We start from the raw sequence: 21,766 nt of genomic DNA on the forward strand, positions 1-21,766 counted from the left end.
CCCCCCAGCCCGCTCGCTGGCGCGTGGGGTGAGGAGCAGCAGAGCCCTTGGCTCTGTGTAAGCCCCGCTCAGCAGGGACTGGGCAGCCCTGTGTTACCAGCACCCTCTCCAGCACAAACCCAAAACACAGCCCCTTAACAGCTGCTAGGAAGAAAATTAACTCTATCCCAGCCAAAACCAACATACAAATACCAAGATACTTGGAGAGCTATTTTTTGCTTAGAGAAAAAGTCCAAAAGCAAGAGAGTGGGGTTGATCTTAACCCCAAGCTGTGTTAGCTATCTAAATCAGAGATTCATGTCTGTGCAGCAATATATCATTTCAAATTTCTTTCAGCACCACAGGTTGAGTATATAGCTGTGCAGTCAATCTCTTTTTTTTTTTTTTTTTTTTTTTTTTTTTTCCCCACAGGATGCCTTTCCCTCAAAACTTTGTTCTCCCCTGGGCCTGGTAACATCCACATCGTTCTCATATGTTTATTCATTTGGGTTCTCCTGACTTTCTCAGTGAACTCCAAGAAGCCAGAAATGGGGGCAAGAACAAAGCAGTCAGTGCATTTTAGAGGACAGGAGGTATCAGCACAGGAAAACAATGTCAAAACAGAGTGCAGTGAATCCTGCAGGTATGGGTGCCTCCTACAATAGAGGTTACTAAATTTTTCCCCTTATTCAAGCCCTAAAATATCTTAGTCGGAAAAGGCTTGCCTCCTCACAATTGTGAGTACAGCTCAGGCTGGTGAAGGTAACTTAGCTGCCTGGGTATGTGGGGTGAAAGCCCTGCACCAGGTGTCTTTAAGAGTTTGTGAAAGGTAGAGTCTTCTGAAAGGTAAGCTTTTAAAGTGCTGCTACAGAAACCACACCATACTGTCAGCGGCCCCTGCTGAAATGGTCAGTGCCTGTGCCCATCATTTGTCTCAGGTGTTTCCATCAAATAGCATCTTCAGCTGAGTTGGTTACACAGATCTGAGACTGAAAGTTGGTTAAAAATCTCTTAACCAGTGCCCTTGCTTCCCCCAGTGCTATGAGGGGGTGGGAGAAGGACAACCTGGGGGCAAATCAACATCCTGCCATCCTCTAGTGTGTGCTGCTCAGAGAGCCCTGTGCTGCCTCCCACTGTTACCTCTCCAAGCAGAGGGTTTCCTCCAGGATTAAACTCCCAGAGAACACACCAGGTGAGGTGGGCAGATGTTATTTGGTAGCTGTAGTGGGGTGCATGATGAGGTGGGGATCCCTGCATCCAGGTAAGGAGGAGTGGGTGTGCAGAGGGGTTACACAAATGGGGAAGGACAGGGAAGGTCATGGGCTTGGAGAGCCCTGTGTGCCTGGAGCTGTGTAGGAGGGGGTGGGAGCATCCTGGTGGGTGTCCTGGGAAAAAGACCTGCTCTTACTGCTCAGGATAGAGTGCAGAAGGGTGCACTGGTGCTCCCGGGTGTAGTTTGAAGTTGTTGCTCTGGCGGCTCTCCTCTGCCAAGCAAGAGAGGGGAATGATGGCACTGACTGATTATTTTGCATGTTGGCATCGTTTTCTACCCTTCACTCCTGCCACACACATACATACACACCCCTCCGCGGCGTCCCCTAAGAGACAAGATCTAGGGAAGGCAGAAAACGATCTTAACCTGGGCACGGCAGACGGGGAGAAGCGGCACTAACCACTCCCAGCGGAGGGGCGGCACAGCCGGATGAGGCAGACGTGCGGCGTGTGAGGGGGAGAGCCCCCGACGGAGCCCCCCACCCCGCTAGGCAGCCTGCAGGCAGCCCTGCCCTCTCCAGGAAGGCTCTCTCGCCGCGCCTGCTCTGGGGTAGCCCCCTGGGAGGGCGCAGGGGCACTCGCCCAGCTCCGGCCAGAAAAGGGGCGCTCCGAAAAAAAACCCATCAAATCCACACCTACAGGAGGACAACGGCGGGGGAAGAGGGGGAGGGAAGACGGGGAAGACAACGCAACTCACATGCCAACCTCGCAGCAGGCTCTTCCTCCAGGAAGCGAATCCCCGGCGCTCCCGGGTTGCTCTGCCTGAGCGGTGCCGAGGGGGGGATAAGGATGAGCCGCCGCCTCGACCGCGCCGGTGGCGGCTGCAGCACCGCGGACAGCGCCCGCCCCGTCCGGCCGCGCTGAGCGGCCGTTCAGCACCAGGGACAGCGGCAGCGCAGCGCACCATGGGGGGCCGGCGCCGCGCCCGCCCCGCGCCGCCGGAGTGAAGCGGAGCTGCCCCGACGCGCACATGTAAGGTGCTGCCCCTGCGGGGGCGGCGGGCACCGGGGGTCTGCCGTGTCCACCAGCTGCCTTCCCTTTCTGCTCCTCTGGGAAGTGCTCTGGCTCTAATGCCCGTCCCTAGTTACGCACCGGGAAGTTTTGTCTGGGCTAGAGGTGTCTCGGTGTGGCTCGGTCTCCTGCAAGCCTGAGTATAGGCTGGCATGAGTGAGGTGGGTGGCTGCGTGGGAAATCGGTTTGGCTTTCTACCCTTGGAATTTGTGCAAACGTGTTTGGTCTCAGTGTACCGCAAAGGGCTGCTTGTTTGTTACCGGCCACATGGTTTGGAGCCACGCTGTTGTCTTCTCCTGTAGCTGGGTGAATTTTTTGAGGGTTTGCTTTTCCTGGAAACGGTGTGGCCAAGGTGAAACGAGGAAAAATGAGAGGGGCAAATACGGGACACTGTATCATGCCTGTTGCAGTTTGCTGGGTCTAACGGTTGTCAGAAATCCTTTGCTCTCCTATTTTTCTTGTCTTGAAATAACGGTGAAGTGAGCAATGAAAAGGGTGCAGCAATAGGGAAAAATGAAATACAGCCAGAATCGAGATTACCAGTTCTTTTCAGAGCTTCTTCTTTCTCTTTTACATGGAACTGTTAGTTGAAAATCAGCGTTACACTGCCCCCTGCTTGCACCATTAGAAATATTTTTCATTGCTTTCAACAGTAGTAAAAATTTATGAATGAACAGGTATTCTTCTGTTGTGTTCTCAGTACGATCTCAGCCTGAGTTTTGAAGTGCTTCAACAGTAAAGGTGTCCTATTCTTAGTTCCCAAATCCGGATTAAAAAGGAAGAGTCAGACTCATTCTTGTCATGGCAGTTTATTTGGTGGCCAAACATGTTAATGAATGGACAATGGGAGAGAATGCAGAAATAGTCTTGATTTTTGTATATCTATCTCACATGCATTCTATGTTTACCTTTGTAATAATTAGTCATCTTCACAATCATATATTAAGGGGAAGCAAGGAAGGAAGGAAAAAAATCCCCAGTACATATAACACAAGAAGAAACTGAATTCGAGAAACAAAGTGATTACAGTCTCTCCAGCTGTAAAAGTCTTGTATTGGTGCATGAGATTGCTTTGGAATGGGAAAGAAAATGCTGATGCTTACTTTAAAAAAAGGGGGGAGGGTGAGACAACTCAGAAACAGAGGATGGGGTTTTCTGAAAGATAGCTGGTAGAAAGCCAAATTCCAATTCCTTTTTTCAAACCACCAGGCAGAGCTGCCTCCTTTCTAACACACATCAGGGAGGACATGAAAACATAGATGCTGGTAAAGATTTGGTGGTCTGTCCTCAATGTTTCTAGGTTATTGACCTCAGACCTTATGCTTCATGACAAGAAGGTGTTGGGAATGTTAGTGTGCATCATTCATCAGCATCCTTTAATGACATGAGAGGCCTGGTTTGTCTTCCTGGACGTATCTAGTGCTGCCATTTCTTTAAGGGATTTGAAAAGGTGTGGTTTTGCTGACTGCATCTGTACTTCCACAAGGAGAGAGGCCTCTTTTCAAAGTTTGACCTTGAAATATCATATTCTTCTATCTATATGAGCAGTGGAAATGGTTGGAGGGGACATTACTTCCTGCAACTGCTTTGTAGGACTGCTCTGCAAGTAAATTAGTATCTGCTTGAACAGAGCTAAAAAAAAAAATCTATTAATTGTCCCTAGATACGTATGCAACTTTTCATGTAGGAGAATGACCATGTTGCTAACAGTATTGAATTTGTGTTTTGGATATCCCAAGATTAAATAAAATGGCACTTAAACATTTGAAAGCATAGAAAACTTTGGAATAAGCTGCTGTTAATCAAAAGCAACCACCCCAAACGATACTGAGTCTGTTACATAGTAAATTAGCAATATGTGAAAAAGGATACTTAAAATTTTCATCTTGAAGGATTACATCTTGACTTAAGGTAAGATTTAGAAGGCTATTTAAGATATTAGAGAGAAAAAGGGTATCGGAAAGCTCTAGTAATACATACCTATGCAGCATTTGGAAAGCCAGAGTAGCCTATTGCACGTAGGATATTAAATGTGTGCAGCTGTGTTCAACCTGCACTCCTGACCTGAAGTCTGGACTCTGCTGTAAAACATGTTGTAATTTTTTTAACTAAAAGATGCAACATCCTACATTTTTGCTCTGAACAAATTGACTTACTCTTTTAAATTGATTCATTTCTATACCAATTTGCATCTGCTTGTAAAACTTAATTTCCTTAATTTTTGTTCATGTTTATAGCATGTCTTAGATCAGGTTTCCTGTGTGGAAGCAAGGGTTAATAGAGGAAAATGGTCCATTTGATGTATAAGAGCTGTGTCAATTCCAAAGAGGCCTCAGGGAGTCTGCAGCCTTTACGTGCCCTTATTCTTTTTAGAAATATTGATGTAAGTAGAAAGAAAAATAATAAGTAAAGTGTCAATCTGACAGTTTCTGAGACTCTGCAGGAACCAAAAGTGATGTGTTCAAAATGGCTTTTGGAAACTTAAATTTCTTTTTGAAGAAGATGGACTCAATGTCTCATCAAAGCCTACTCTATGGCTGCTTTATCCAACATGGGGCACAGTAATGGTTACATAGCCTAAGTTTCTTCTGTAGTTTCTGGACAAAGGGTGTCATTGAAAGGGCACAGGGAGACTCCTGCCAGCCTCTCTCCACTGAATGAAAGCAAACCCAAAGTGCAGTCAGAGACTGTAAGTTCCTAAAGCTGCCTTCGTAAATGCCTTGCTCAACTTTTAGGCTCTAAGACAAGTAAAGGTTGACATCACCTGAGAATTCCAAAATTGCTGCAGTACCTAATACCCATTGATTTCAATACCTAGTCAGACTTTAGATGTTTTACAAATGTAAGCAGATACTACTCAGCCTGCACTACATGCTTGTAAAGTTCTGGCTCAACAGCACATTAAAAACTCCATTTCAGCCTCTTAAGAAAATTAGAACTTTGAATATTTTCCCCAAGCCTTAGCTCTAGATGATAGCCCTGCCCCTCCATAGGTTCTTGTGTGGGCCTAGAGAGGCAGCAGAAGGTCCTGCATGGCATAGTCTGGAGGATCAAGGAGAAAAGGCATTTGCTGAGGTAAACTCTGTATGAGGCAGCCTAGCTTCCTTCCTAAGTCCACCTTGACCTACATGTCTGGAACTCAGACCAGTTAGGAGAGTGTGGCTCCAAAAAAGGAGAGTTTCAGCTTCAACAGTGTTTTCAGTGATATCACATTAAGAACAAATCTCATGTTATGCCCTGTTCCCTTCTCAGATATTTAGTGTCTCGGTGCCCAGTACGTCCGTGCAAGGTGGAAGGACCTATTCTTAGCCATTTAACTAGAAACTCAGGGGGTCCTGGGGAGGTTTTATTAAGAGCTTAATCACCTTTCAGAAACTGCTACTCTTCTCCACTCACCACATGAGTCCAGCCATCTTATGGCTCCCTCAGCTGTGTAAAGCTGCATGTGCTTTGCTGCAAACAGTACTTAAGCCCTGAAATTTTGGTTTTCTTTTCCCAGACCGTTTTCTCTCCAACAACACTGCATACATTGACATTCTTTCCTAGAAAAACACAATATTTAATTGCAGTGCCTGACGAGTTTGATCACTAGCTGTCTCAATAAAATATGCAAATACAGAGTAATTTCAATGCAAAGCACCTTTAAACAAAAATGGCAAGATAAATGCAATCAAGTTACAATTACTTTTTTTTAAGAGGGAACATTACACATACTCAGTAAATACGATTAGTTCTAAACCTGCCTGCACATAACTGAAATGCAGAATAGAAAAAGGTGCCGAGTATAGTCATGACACCACAGTAGGGCCCAGTTTCCAAGATCTTCAGCTACAGCATATATTACTTCTTGCACTACCACTTCTTTATCACGATTCAGTTCTCAGGTCAAACATAATTATAACTTTCTTTTCAGAACAGTTGATAGCTAAGCATTTCTCATGAAATTATTCAAAGTTAAAAGTGTAATTTTTTATTCATCTCTTGTCCTCTATAAAGATGACAAAGTGCGATAGCTGAGATATTGATCTTTTCTGCTCATGAGCAAGGCTGGGGGGCATAATTCATCTGAGGTGAAGCCCTCTGAATGATGGTACTCTTGCCCTTACCTGCAGGCAGTAGAGACCAACCCTGTGCTGCAGGGACATCCCAGCAGAACATTTATTGCAAGACAAATGTTCTGTAGGAATTCTCTTTCTGGAGGGCAGGCATGCTTTTCTGTTTCCTCTTTCTTTGATGCAAATTTTGCTGTTAGAAACAGCATAAGAAACCAGCGTTCACTCTGAATTGAAGAAAGTGAAATGAAGGTCCTTTTTTTTGGCATGTTACTTCATATACAACAAACCGGTGCTAATTAGCTCTAGGACAGACTCTAACCTCTCAGGCAAAAATTTTAGAACTGGGCCAATGGTAATATTTTATGTAGCTTTATGTTTATTTTGGGTGTGATTATAAAGTTATCTGGCTTCTCCTTTAGAAGTCATAACATACCAGAAGAGAAAAGTTTTTCTAAGAAAAGAAGAATTAAGTATCAAGAATTATACTTGGACATCAGGCAAAATATCTAATAAATTCCTCACTGCTGGAAATGATCCATATAGCTGAGTTGCTTCCAGTACTGACCATTAAATATAACAACAAACAAGGTTGCCAAATATCTTGCCCTACATGGTTTTTGAACATCAGAAAAGCCCAGTGGAATTCCTCCAGCTTGAAGCAGCTATTGCAATTAACAGCCCTAAGATATTTAGGCGCGTGCAATCCTGCTGCACCCACAGGTCATCACTGAGCAGCTGCAGGAGCTGGACTGCTTTCCAGTCAATCCCAGCCACAGTTGCTTAAGCCATCACCAGCTCATCCTTTTAAGTTGCTTAACATTTTAAGAGGTTTAATTTAACATCCAGGAAAGCCCACGACTGCAAATGTGTAAAGTGCTTCCTGGTACCTTAAGTCTCTATCTAACAAAGTCAGAATTCAGAAGTGTTTATTGGTATGTATAGTCCTTACGTGAACTCAGTAAGACTTCAGTGCAGGTTTAAAACTTAAATGTTGTCCTGAACAGCTAAGGACATGCCCTCCAGTTTAGATAAGCACTTCTGCATATGGTTCATTACTTCGTTTTAAGCACATGTTAGTCCTCTTGATCTCACTGGGGCTGCTTCTAAGATGAAAGCTAATTGTTGGGGACATTGTGTATGTGTGTGTGCATGTGCATATGTGTTTGCAAAATTTGGACTCCACTGAACTCAATGGATCTTGAATGGTTGACTTCAAAGGGGCCTCGGTTTTACCCCAGGCATTTTGCTGCTTTAGAGACTTCTGTCTCCTTGTCAGTGTTAGATATGTTAATGGTATTTTTTATTTTTTTTTACTGTTATTGTTTTCTCTTATAGAAAACTTCATTCAGTCTTGGGTATTAATTTTACGTAACCGTATCTCCTTCATTATTCTTATGTTCCTCATGTCTGTGTCCTTAAACTTTCTTTCACAACCTTAGTTTTAAGGTTCGTATAACACTTCATCTCTCAGTGGAGCATAGGATGATATGTTTAGTTTCTTCCAGCTTTTAGTAAGTTGTTATATGGATGCATCAAAGCTTAGGGAAACAGGTTCTTAACTATGAACCTCTCTTTCAACTGCGTATGGTCACAAAATTGCTTTCTTAGGATTTGTTAAAATTTTAATGTAACTGCTAAAAATTTTCCGTAAAATTTGTTTGAAACTCTCCAGTATTGGCTTTCTATTCTAGATCAGTAAAAAAGTGATGAATTAAGATGATAGCTGCACATGTATATGTTAGTTGCATGGGAACAGCTACCTTGAGAATTTCTGTGTCCTGATATTTTAGGTATTTGGGGATTCTGATGCCTTTTGTTTTCCCGGGCTTTTACTTAATTCCATTACTGTGTTATTACATACGTTATTTCATTACGTATTACTGAAGGCAATATATCTACTCCACTCTGTTTCCTGGCACCTTTCCCTTTCGTCATTCATGACAGCACTTCCAAACTCCAGTAGTATTTTTCAGAGCACCACATGAACTTTTCATTGACTGAAGGTCAAATCTGCCTTGAGGAACAGATGGAGTGTGGAAGGATGAACCTTCGCCACCCACTGAGCATTAACACCTGCTTACTTGTTACATCTGCCCACTGCAGCTTAGAAGCTCCTGCAAATTTTATCCAAATGATTTAGGACTTGCTATGGGACTGAGTGCAAATGCTTTTTGTGGAAGCAGTGTTGTTTATACCTTTTTACTCAGGCTGCACGTTCTGTAGGCTTAGGATGGAAATTAACACCGCATGCTTAGACTCTAAAAGAGGGACTATGATTTCGTTAAGATGCTACTGCAATGAAATTAAAAAACTATGAGATGGCACTGAATGCAAAGTGTGAACATTTTAAAACCACAGATAGATTTAGGATTTTAGTTAAATTCATACAACGGTTTACTCCCCTTTGAGCCCATTTGCATGTGGCATAGTTTTCGTCAGGGGTTCCAGAGAAGGTAGAATAAGAACAGTTTGTGTCCATCCCACCAACTGCAAGTGAAGGCATTTCAGCCACATAATCAGTGGGGAAACTCATGACCATTTTTGATCTGCCCTCTGTTTGTGGTCAGATAACTGTGTTCTCTTCTTTCTGCAGTGGCACTCTGAAAGATGCTTACTGGGGAGTGATGTGACACCAAATCAGGAGTTATTCCTGTTTTTCAAGACTGGCCCCAGGATTTGGGTACTTGTATTTAGAGTAGCTGCAAACTATATTTCAGTGAAAAAATTCAGACGGTTATTCATTAAACGGCTCTAGATCAGGAAACAGAAAAATGGTATTATGTAGCATGAAAAAAGCAGTGAATTAATAGGTGGTTTACTTGTACCAGCTGAATCTTAACAGAACATGCAACATCTCTACCCTTGTTACTGTGTGTTCAAAATTAGAGGCATGATTTTTAACTTTATGGAACATAGCTTGTTGGCCTGATCCAAGGTCTATTGACATAGTCCTACTAACTTTCTTTAGGGCTCATGTCCTCAAGGATAAAATTCAAAAAGAGTAAGTCAGAGAAATATTATGGTGTAGATATCACTCCTAAATACTGTGTAATGAAGTTCTAAACAATAAAATGAAAACCAATATGTTCATACTATCTTTTTTTCTTTTTTTTTTTTTTCTATTTCTCGAGTTAACGTGCTGTGTATCCTTGTTGATATCCAGAAGGGTGTACAAGTTGGAAGAAAACTTGTCTGTTGTTCGTAAAGCTAATCTTCTTTATTCCACATGTATCTTAAATGATTTTAAACAACTGGCCCAGATCATAAAGCTAGCGAGATCTGATCATAATGAGATATTTTTATCCTTATTTCAGGTTATGTGAGACCATGACTCTCTGAGAATATAACCAACCTTCCTTTCTGGTATTCTGCAGGTTGAGAAACAGCAATTATAAAAACATGCATCGAAGGCACACAACCCTTCGGGAGAAGGGCCGGAGGCAGGCCATCCGGGGCCCAGCCTACATGTTCAATGAGAAAGGCACCAGCCTGACTGCAGAAGAGGAACGTTTTCTCGATTCTGCAGAATATGGCAACATTCCTGTTGTGCGAAAAATGCTGGAGGAATCCAAAACCTTGAACTTCAATTGTGTCGATTATATGGGACAAAATGCTCTTCAGTTAGCTGTAGGGAATGAGCACCTGGAAGTGACAGAGCTCCTCCTCAAAAAGGAGAATCTCGCTCGAGTCGGAGATGCGCTTTTGTTAGCCATCAGTAAAGGATACGTGCGCATTGTGGAAGCAATATTGAACCACCCAGCCTTTGCACAAGGACAGCGTCTCACACTCAGCCCCCTTGAGCAGGAACTGAGAGATGATGATTTTTATGCTTATGATGAAGATGGAACTCGGTTCTCCCATGACATTACCCCTATCATACTTGCTGCCCACTGCCAGGAGTATGAAATTGTTCACATCTTACTTCTAAAAGGCGCGCGGATTGAAAGGCCACATGACTATTTTTGCAAGTGCAATGAATGTATTGAGAAACAGAGGAAAGATTCCTTTAGTCACTCTCGATCGAGAATGAATGCCTACAAAGGATTAGCCAGTGCTGCTTATTTGTCTCTTTCCAGTGAAGACCCTGTCCTTACTGCTTTAGAGCTAAGCAATGAATTGGCCAGACTAGCGAACATTGAAACTGAATTTAAGGTAATTCACCACTGTGCCTTTTTCCTTGGGCTGAATGTATTCAGGGTGCTGTGTGCTTTATATGGTTGATCAAGTCTTGGTTTTCCGTTGGAGGGGGTGGGGGAGGAAACAGAAGCTGCAGAAACTGCCAGGTGTGTTAACTACACATAGATTTAGATCACTGTGCATCCCCCAGTTAATAAATACATGGAACTGAACATTGCATATTATAGCAGAGACATCCTTACCTGGAGTTCTTACGTTGCACACTGTGATTGCTTAGACTCTTTAGTTTGCAGCAGGAATAAAAATTAGATTATTACAAAGATGGAGACTCATTTTTTGTAAGAAAGGTAAGTCTTTTTAATTGAGCAATCTATTTAGAGGCAGAGCTCTAGAGGTTGGTTTAACGGCTTAAGAATCCAGTACACCTAGTTCTGTTTCAATGATAAAGGGTATAAACTAAGCAATTTTGGTTCCGTGTAAAATAATTTAAATTGCATTTCATCTTAATGGTTTGGTAGTGCATCTTTATATGATGGATTTCATGAGAAAGGAGGAGAGAAATGATCAAGAGATTGTTATAAAATTTATCATCATGCAAACATAACAGTGGGACTTGCAGAACATTCTTACAAGTTATTCAAGATTGCCATTATCATAATGAGTTTGTAAATGCCCAATGCCATTTGCATTATTTCTCTAAGTAATTTCCATGACATAAATAGCAATGTCTCCCTTTCAAAAATAAATTAGTCATGAAAAAAATAATTTTCAGTGGCTCAGTCATCAACATAAGACTGTTTTCTGACTTACCACTATTGTGCAGCTATGATCAGTGACACTAGGGTAATAAAATCTATGTTGTGAGTGAACTGGAGTAGGATGCTTGCCAGGAAGCCGTTACTTTTAATTTAGAAAACTATTCAAGTCTTAAAGCATCAATTTCCAGATTTGTAGTTATAGGCTGCAAAGGACCAGGGCAGTGGTTGTCCCCCCTGTGCTGGGCACTGGTGGGGCCACACTGTGACCCCTGGGGTCAGTGTCGGGCCCCTCACTCCCAGAGGGACGCTGAGGGGCTGGAGCGTGTCCAGGGATGGGCAGGGGGCTGGGGAAGGGGCTGGGGCACCAGCCTGATGGGGGGTGGCGGGGGTAGCTGGGGGTGCTCAGCCTGCAGAAAAGGAGGCTCAGGGGTGACCTTCTCGCTCCCCACAGCTGCCTGACAGGGGGGTGTAGGCAGGGGAGGTCGGTCCCTTCTCCCAGGTGACAAGCAATAGGACAAGAAGAAATGGCCTCAAGTTGTGCCGGGGAGGTTTAGGTTGGAGATTAGGAAAAATTTCTTCACAGAAAGGGTGGTCGAGCACTGGAACAGGCTGCCCAGGGAGGTGGTGGAGTCACCATCCCTGGGGGTATTTACAAGATGTGTAGATGTGGTACTCAGGGACATGGTTTAGTGATGCACTTGGCAGTGCTGGGTTAACAGTCAGACTTGATGATCTGAAAGGTCTTTTCCAACCTAAACGATTCTATGCTCTTCAGTTTAAAAGTGAGAAGAAAGCATGTTCTTAGGCTGTTACTTTTGAAACTCTGTAGTAAGTCTCTAACAGGAAAAAGTACCCGAATCACTGAGCTTTTTTGGCAATAGAATTAGGGCAAAATCCTGCAAACTCTTTTACACATGTGAATCAGATTTGCAAGGACACAATAATTTAAAAGGGATTTTTTACTTGCATCACATTGAGCCCTAATGAAGTAACCTCACTGTGTTCTGTGAATCCGGCTGCTTGAATGAGAGTTACTCCAGCGTGAAAGCACAGTGGGCTCACACCCACAGTTAACAAGATTCATATCTCATTAATGTTCCAGCTTCTTTCCAGTAGAAAAAGATATATTGTGTGGAGTATAGACAGCCCCAGTATTACATACCTGTCAGTTCTGATAAGTATCTTGCTGCAGAAAAGCAAATCCATTTCTACCAGAATCCCTCCTTTTGTTCGCAGAACTGCCAGCGTTGTCTAGACCGGCACTGGCAGGTACATGAATCCTCCAGGAGCAAAGAAGGAATCAAATGTTTAAATAGTCTCATGGCAGTAACATCTCTCCAGCACTGGCAAACTGATGCGAGTAAATCAATACTGGAAAAAACATTAGAAGCCCTTTGCCAAATTGCTGGATTTCCAGGAAGGCTTTCAGATTTCGTTGCCTTGTAGGAAGGTTCTGTGCAACATCTATGTAGGTTAGTGAAGTAACTCAGAAGTACCCATACCCCTAGTTTACTTCAAAGTTGTCACATTCCTTTAGTATTTTAATACTTCCAGAAATAAGGAACTTCTCAAGATTATAATGTCTTCTCACTGTAGACAAAAAATCAGGTGTATGCGTTTATGCAAAAGCATTTATTCTTATTAACATAGTAAGTGTGATGTGGAACAGGGTATTAATAAAACAGTAAGGTTTATTTTCACAGAATATGACGTTTTGAGAATTCATTTATAGAGAAGAACACAATTGCTGAAAATGTATTTAAGAAGCCCATAAATAATGAAAAAATTATGAAACCAGACAAGCTCCAGAGGACTTTTTTGTGCCTAAAATAACACTTTCCTAGAAATATAATTTTTTGTTTCTAAAGTTCTGTAATTTAATTGGTGCTCAACAGATTTAGAAAATTATTGCTTGGGATTATTTCAGAACAGTTATTTATATGCAATCTTAGCAATACAGTTTTCAGGAGGTACAAAAAGTCCTTGAAACGGAAGGACATGAGTAAGATTTTAATAATGTGGGTGGACAAATAGTAATTAAGTAACTGAAGGAACTCCTAGCATGAGCTAATTAAAATATAGATGCAGTGCTTCTCACCTGCTGCTTGCCGCCCTAAATCTGTTATGCAATAGCACTAATCAGCGCATCAGACTGAAGAGCCAGAACATGCACTGTGTTTTTAGAGAACATGAAATTTTTTAGGTGAGCTGCCTCTTTGAACAGATACAAAAGGTGAAACAAAACAGCCACCTGAACCACTTTAAAGGAGACAATTTGCATTAACTGCGGTTGGCCACGGTTTCAGAGAGACTCCAATGAAGATTACTAGGTGAAAATAATTTTATCCATTAGTTTTCACAGTGGCAGAAGCTGAGTAGATTGTTCTCACCCAAAGTTGCTAAAATTCAGTCATACACTGTCTTACAACTCTTCTTTGCGTAAGCATCACACATCGCAAGGTAATATGAGAGTGTTATTAAGGTGACAATAGGGGTCTGGACATATGCTAGATCACACTGCTGGCCTTTCTGTTGACCAATCAATAGGTCTTTAAAGCAAGAGTAGATGTTCTGGCTATCAGTCTGGAGTGGATATACTGCCCTGTTGAGCTCCTTTCTTGATGTCTTGAATTTGGCTCCAAATCAAGGTCAAGACAGTCAGCTACTATATGTTTTCCCACATGCTGAAAAGAATAATAACAGTGGAGACTTGGAGCTGGAAGAAACAGGGAAGCTCACAGAGCCAGTCAATGCAATTGTCTTACTGGAGCAGATACTCTCCTGGAGTAAATCAGTGCGTTTTCACTGAAGCTTAGATGAGGCCACAGAAAATAAGAATCTGTCCAGTATTTAAAACAAATGTAAAATTTGGATCAATGTTGATGTTCTATTATTTCAAGCAAATGTCAGCTTTTGCAATGCTCATTGGGGAAGGCGGGGCGGGGGGGGGTGGGGGTGGGGGGAGGGGGGAGGAGTAATTTTGTTTTTCCCTTACATTTTCTAGTGTCAAAATGTTGCACAAAAGTTTTCATATTAATGGGAGAAAACAAATTGCTTTGAAACATGTAGTCCATGAGTCTAGAAATAAATAATCCCCCTTCTCCAATATAAGATGAAGAATATTGAACGGGTTGTTCCTACCAAAAATACTAGGAATGTAATTGCATTAAATGTCCTGGCAGTTAGCCTAGAAATAGGGTGCGTAGGAAACCCCTCAGAGGTGGATTCTTGAAATTTCAGAAAAGAAAGAAGTAAATGTCAGAGTCACTGTGTATGTTTGCAGGTCTTTATGCAAAAGTACCCTTCCATAGTGGAGGCAGCCCAAGTTGGAAAAACAATCTGAATTCTGTACTTCGCCATTTTTGTATATCCCATTTGCAAGCTCAAAATTAAGTACTGGTTTCACATTCTCCTTCTTCCCAGTTTTCATTTTCTGTTTACAAAGGAAAAATAAAATCAACATCTACTGGAGCAAGGGCAATACAGACTGGGGGCCTGATTTAGTCCACTGTATTGACATTGAAAAGAGAGAGGAGGAGAGGAGAGCCTTCCTCCCTGTGTGGACTAGAGGGTTCCTAGCAGTGGGAAACTGAGGGGTTTATTTAATTAAAAATTGAAAGTAAAATTAAAACATAAATATAGGACAAAGTTAATGTGCTTTGTAGTTTTCCATGAAAGGTGGAAAACAGCCAGTGATTAAAATATGAAGCTGTTTTGAGAGAGCAAACATAATGTCAGCCTCGCAGAGCTAGGATCCCTCTAGTCCACGTAAGGAGGAAGGCTCCCCTCTTTTTCACTCTCTTTTACTCAAATTGAAAAAAAACTGTGTACACTCCCATTTCTTTCAAAGTTGACAGACCCTGGGCCTGAGTCATAAAGCGAATAATCCTTCTCTCATCTACCAGTGCATTCTGTTTGTTTTGCCCATGTAAGTAAGCTTGAGGTCACTTCCAGTATGACTGACAGAGCCAGGATTTGTCCGTACGAGCACATCATCACCCACGAGCCAGGCTGCTGAGAACTGCTCTCCTCCTTGGTGCAGAGAAATCGATCTTCGCCGTGTCATCTTGGTGTAAAACCATATGCAGATGTCTTCACAGGTGCCAGCTGTCCACAGCTAGGCAACTAATTTCTAGGACTGGAATATTAAAAGCAGAGTCAACAGGAACATTTGTGTATGTTCATTGAACCCTTCAGGAGATTACATTTCTAGCGAACAGTCTGCAGGATTTGCAGCTGCCTTTAACAGCAGTGTTAGGCTCAATATTACTGTCTACATCCTAGAAACAGCGAGTGGAACACAGAACAGCTCTGTTTACTTTTTTAAAGCTATGACTGCACACTGCTGTGTCTGGTGAGATCCCACTCTACGCCCCGTCTACAGCCTTGCATGCTTTCAGATTAGACTACATGCTTGTGTACGGCAGGAAACATCCTTGTGGTGGTGACAATCAGCCAATTCATTCCATTTAGCAATCCAGACAAATTAAATTATAGAATCGCAAAGGGGGCTAAGAAAAGATCTCACCAACCATAAGTGTTAAATAAGATCTCAGCTCCTGTTGATTAAAATGATACCAAAGGCATGGTGAAAACCACCACCTGGAAGACATATGGTGCGTGGTCTTTGTTTACCGATCCTACCAACATTGTCAGTTCATTTACTACAGCGTAGCTTGTTTCTAAATTATATGCCTCTTGCTGTCACTTTTCCTTTAACTGTTGTCCTTTCTCTAAAAAACGTTGGGATCAGAAAGCAGATCCTAGCTGTAAGCCTGCTCTGGTGTGCAAGTGAGCATCGTGTCCAGCTCAGCTGGCTGGTGGACTGCAGCTGGCTGCGATGTAATTTGTGGAGAGTGAGGGCTTGTGCAGCGGCAAGTCAAGTGTGGAGATGCCTGCAGAGATGCACCTGTTAGGAACTGCTTCTTGTTTTATTGGGGCTGCAGTAATGTTCAACAGCTGAGGCCCAAATCCCTAAATTCACATGATGCTGGAAGAGTGGCAAAACAGCCCTGGAGACTCAGTGACTTGTATCAGTTAGGGATCATCTGGCTTTCCTGCAGCACAGCTCTTGCTCCAGGATGTCAGCCCCACCTCTTTCCTACCTAAATAGAAATTGTTAACTTCACAGGGTGTGCTTCGCCTAAGCTTCTCAAGAGAAATGACCTTGCAAATTTTCTTAGTGTTTCTGACTTTATCTCTGCAAATAAGAAACTGGGAGCAGATCCTGCACTTTGAGGATGACACCGTACTGCTGTTGCAGAGTAGTAAGGACTGCCATGTCTGGTTATATCTTGCTGAGAAGCTGCAGCTTTTTTGAGATTTGTGGCTCTGCAACACTGAACGCCTCCCAACCTCTTCATTTCTCAGGCCATCTGCGAATCGTGGGCATTGCTGGGGTTAAGTACCTCAGAGATTGTGAATTGCTTCCTTTCACCTTTTTGATTGCTCAGCTTGGTGAAATTTGACTTAATGAAAGTCCGTCTCTTCAAATGAAAAATAAATAGGGCGGGGTTATTCTAAAATTTGTAAGAAAATAAGGTGGGATGGTAATAAATATAGAGAAAAGAAGATACAAAAAAAATCTGAAAGCCTAAGAAAAATTGGAAAAGCGAGCTGACTGCAAAAGTTGAACTCTGGTGTGTGTCACCACATGCGCCCCCCCCCCCCACCCCCCCCGGAAGCATTGTAGCATGAAAAATACATACTGCATGGAGGGGGAAAAAATCATTATTAAGCTATTGCTTTCTGAAAGAAGTGATAAAAAAAATAGGAAGGAGCAGAAAATTTGGGGAAGCAGAATAGTTGGAAAGGGAAGTATTTTGTGAGAATGGAGGATAGCAGTGGACTTGGAAAAAGAAAAACTCATTAAACCCCTCGGGCTGTAAACCAGCAAGGCTGGCTTAGACACTCTGCTTCCTACCCAAACCAAACAAACTCTTAGAGTTGTGTGCTCTCAGGACTGACTGATTGGAGGCAGCCCCTGAAACTCATCTTTCATTAAAAAAGAAAAAAACAAAAAAAAAAAAAGATTGTTGTGAGAACCTCCCTAAGTAGCCTCATTAACGCTCTTGTAAATCAATCAGGTTTTCGGCTCTGACCCACTCTTCCTGGAGTGATCCCTTCACAACCTCTGCCTCAACATACTCTCTGGCAGACTTCATGCTCCTGATATGTTTGGGAACACATTTTTTGACTCATATTTATTATTTCAGTAAGATGCTCTTCAAGGCTTTAGTGTTTTGTATCTGGCCTTTCTTTAAGCTTTCATTTAATTTTCCAGAATTTCTGTTCTTTTTTATTTCCAGACAGGACTTGCATTTTTTTAAAAAGCTGTCTTTTCACTTGTGCGACTTTTTTCCTGCTGTTTCACTTTGCTGGGTTTTAGGAAGGGAAGACAAAGGGAAGTTCAGAAATCTGGCCTGGTAGAGAGAATATAAGCACTCCTTTTTTCTGCTGGTTTTATTTTCTCCTGCACAAGTATAATCAGTATTATGTAGTTCCTGTTTTGAAAATCAAGCATTGCCATTATACACACTTTTGAGTACATGAACCGTCACTATTCCCAAGCAGCTGCCTCTCACACCAGGTCCTGCACACAGCTGTGGAGCAACTGCTGTTTCTCCTCCTGCAAGTTTTCTGACAACCACCCCAAAAAGCAGCTGCTCAGGAGTGCGAAGTGCCTCCTCCCATTGTACCCCTTTCCTCAGCTACCTCTTCTGCCTCTCATTGCTAAATTTCTAATTGAGAGAGCAGGTCACTAGGTTATTTGAATTTATTCCAAATTAATACCTGATGATACTGGACTTTGATTTAGCTGAGCCAGAGCATCTCTTTCAGACCCTTCTTGTGTTGCAATTAATGTTCTAATTAGCTCGTTCCCTGCTTCTCCTGTTGGCTTTGTGTTACTTCAGTACCATCGGCTTCTCTAAGGGAGATCTCTGCTGCCTTTGGAGCCATCTTGATATTCAAAGTCAAAAAGGTGACTCACTTTTTGATTATTTTTTTTTACCTAAATATGCATGATACCTGAGAAAGAACAGAAATGTATATATTGCTCCATACATTTGCACTGCTAGTGCACAGTCAAAAGAGTTGTGCGCTTCTGTTGAAGTGATGCAAACTGCTATTTCTAAAGACATGCTGGTAATCTATAATCTTTTTTTAAAGTTTTTCAGATATTAACTTTTCCAGGTCTTTAATAAGAACTTACTTTTGCATAGAAATGGTGTTAGGGATGTGGTCTCGTATTTTTTAGCTTTAAAAAGGAACAGTTTGTTCTTTTTTCCCTTCTCACTTAAAAGCCAATTTTCTCTACTGCCTTGAAAAAAATGTATGTTTAGAAGCTACAATTTTTTTTTTTTCAATTTTCACTTGTGCATAGCAAATGCATAAGCTGATACAACCAATTACCCAACTCATAATACAGGAAAGAATCAAGTCCTAGTAATGCAGGAAAACAAATTACCTATTATCAAATTTTTAACTTATTGTTGGAACAAATGAGATATTAAAATAAGAGAGGAAATTAAAAATGATCACGGAAAGAACATGAGAGAAGGAGAATATATTTACGCTTTGCAGTGTAATTTGTGTTTGGCTCACTGAGTGGGACTCTCTTTGTACATAAGGAACTCATTCTCCATGCTGTTCTTTTTCAGAGATAAATTCACTAATAACAGATGTCACATTGAGTTTGTCTTGAGAGGTAAATTAATTAATTGCAGATGTGTTTTGCATGGAAGTCTTGCAGAGACTGTGGAAAATGGATGTAGAGAACCCTTCTGACCTTAAAAAACCACCAAATTTGTGGCTCTTGTATTGTTCTCTTTAAATGTTTATAGATTAAGAAATATCCTCTATACTTTGAGAGCTGTTATTGTAAGTGCTCTTTCTATGTTCTGTGATTAAATAATTTTCTGCTTGGCACATTGCCCAAGCAAAATGGTTTTAAAATGTTGCATGAGAAGAAAATCGCCAAAGCTCTTCAGAGTGGTTTAGAACCGATGCCAAAGCTGTGGTGCCTGGAGCTGTCTTGAAAAAAAGATGTTTGTATCTGCAAATGTGAAGGTATGTCAGCATCTGTCTGTGTCTATTCACAGTAAAATGGAGTAGTAGATGCTGTGATTCATAGTGAAGGGTATAAGTCAGCCATCTACAACCCACGCCTGATCCTGGAAAAAATAAGGCCATTATTCATGGAAGTTGTAACTCTAGCGACAGTACTAGCCACTGAGCGGCTACCTAAAATGGGATCCTGGTCACTGCCTACAAGGTTATTTAGCCTACTTGAGGGATGATTGAGTGTTGTTACTGATAAAATCTCCCAGCTAAAGTTTTTTTTTTAAAAAAAAAAAAAAAAAGAAAAAGAAAACGTCTTTAAAAGTTGACAAAATACTTTCTGGGAAAAAACATTCTCTTCACAGAGGAGCAAGCCCATGTCTCTCTCTTGAAAGAGTGAAGGGGGAAAAAAGACCCTTTCAACACATCAAATCAGAGACAATGCACCAGTGTAAGAAAATTTAATATTTTAATTAATGCCTTAAGGGTTTTGCTCCCTTCAAAAAATTGTTCGGAGGAAACTTCCGGCATTTGGAGATGGCAGGGCAGAAGGAACCCTGGAAATATTTGAATCTCCCAGAGAGTACAGCTGGGATACTTTTGTTTCCTGTGGTGCTACTGCAAGTGAGATGCTTGGCAGTGCCCATCTGCACACCATTAGTGCAATGCTTATTACCCTTTACAGCTCCTTGGGAACCAATTTCTAGTCCTACTCGATTAAGGACGAGCAGCAGTGCAACTGCGGCACTTAAAGCTCACTGCTTCCAGTCTGATTGCACATAACAGCCCTAACACTAGAGCAGGGTACCAGTTTAGGTGAGCAACAGACATGATCATAAAAACACTAAAATAACCTGGAGTCCTCTTATGAGCATTGATAGGAAACAATAGATGGATTCCCCAGCTGGGTGGGAAGGGGAGCGCAATGGAAATGGTTCACAGGCGAAGCAGCACAGCAGCTGCCTTGCCACTGCCAAGCCTCTCAGAAGCATTTTCACGTAGATGAATTCTAAGCCAAACAATGGGACATTTTAGCCAGGTAGAGAGATAAGCGCAAAATCTGGAATCTGTTCGAAGTGAGACTATTTCAGTTGCTTTAAGGTCATTTTGCTCCTGGGAAGTCAGTGTTTCCTTTCAAATAAGCAACTCATCCTGCACCAAGAGTGCACTTCTGTCAAGCTGAAAAATCCCTATTAATGAGCACGTTTTTAAGGGACCTTGAGAGCAGGAGTTGGTGAGGGTGCTGTGCAGTTAACTCCCTTATGCATAAAATAATCCTGGGATGAATCTGTAGCGAAAGAAGGGAAATTCCAGTAAAATTCCTGGAATATTCCTCCTGCCAGAAACATCTGATATTAAATTTCTGAATGTGAAGCTTTGATGCTCCAGTAAATGGGTTACACTGGATCTGTCAATGTGCCTTCTCTCTGCATAAATGCCTGGTGACTTTTCTCTTCTTGTAGCCCTCCGTAGTAATTATATTAAGTCCAGATTTTTCATTCTTAAACCTTGGATATGAAGGAATTAAAAAATTAAATTTCATTATGTAAGGTGACTTTTATAAATCCTTCTGAACTGCCAAGGCTTAGTGGCAACTGATTTTGCTGAGCCATGATTTTCAGGAAATCTATTTGTGTGTGTGACGTCTTACATACAGTTACTCGGAGCATATGGAATATATTTAGAGGAAAGGTTTCTAGAGTGGAGAGATCTCCTCTTCATCCTTTTTGAACCTGAACTTTTGACAGTGAATACAAGGGAAGAGTCATTTACCTTTAATCCAGGCAATCTCTGAATATTTTGTAGTCAGGGTGAAGCCTGTAACATGTTAATCAGGAAGGTAAAGTGTTTTGACTAAGTAGAAGAAAAAAAACAACGGACATTTTGAGATAATCTGTTGTGTGTAGAGGGGATTTGTATGAAGACAAGGTTAAATATGGGGTTATGTTAAGTTAAGGTTACCATGATTAAAAGCAAGTGAAATAAGGTTAAATTAAATTAAGATAGGGCCCATGGGTGTTGTGGAGTCATACACACCATATAGCAGAGGGCAGTGAGTAGCTGGTGTGAAGATTTAAGTGGCATTTAACTGGCTTTTGGGAGCTCTTTTAGTGACAGTGAAGCTGTGGTACCAGTTTCTCACCCTGTTTCTGCTTTGCAGAGACAAGGAGGTAAGAAAATTGTTTGGTTTTAGAGACGACTTTTAGTGATGAAGATGATCTGCCTGCATTGTGTTAGACTTTGGTGTGCAAGCACAACTCTGCAACTACTTTTTGAGTACAGGTGCTTAGAAGGCTGTGTCTGGCAGAGACAACAACAGTCACAAACCCAGCAGACACGCAACAAATAGTTCAGAAATACTTTCAGAATTTAATTACACATAAAAACTTCAGCTTACCACAATGTTATTAGTTTCACATTTTGTATTTTATAGCAGCTTTAACATGGGAGGAAAGCCCCTATAGTTGGCAATATTATGGCTCATTTGACCAT

The 21,766-nt window shown here is 41.8% G+C and overlaps 1 protein-coding gene across 5 annotated transcripts in view; it reads left to right on the forward strand.

Annotated features, from left to right (window-relative positions):
• The first annotated feature begins 9,698 nt into the window (after positions 1-9,698).
• TRPC7 (transient receptor potential cation channel subfamily C member 7) overlaps positions 9,699-21,766 on the forward strand; it is a 73,150-nt gene continuing 61,082 nt past the window's right edge. For all 5 annotated transcript variants that reach the window (XM_027794382.2, XM_055813101.1, XM_055813103.1 and 2 more), the window contains exon 1: positions 9,699-10,469. In XM_027794382.2, the coding sequence (XP_027650183.1) occupies positions 9,717-10,469 (753 nt within the window). In that variant the 5' untranslated portion in view covers positions 9,699-9,716. The remainder of the gene's footprint in view (positions 10,470-21,766) is intronic.

This window comes from Falco peregrinus, chromosome 8 (genome assembly GCF_023634155.1).
Source record: "Falco peregrinus isolate bFalPer1 chromosome 8, bFalPer1.pri, whole genome shotgun sequence".
Taxonomy (NCBI): Eukaryota; Metazoa; Chordata; class Aves; order Falconiformes; family Falconidae; genus Falco; species Falco peregrinus.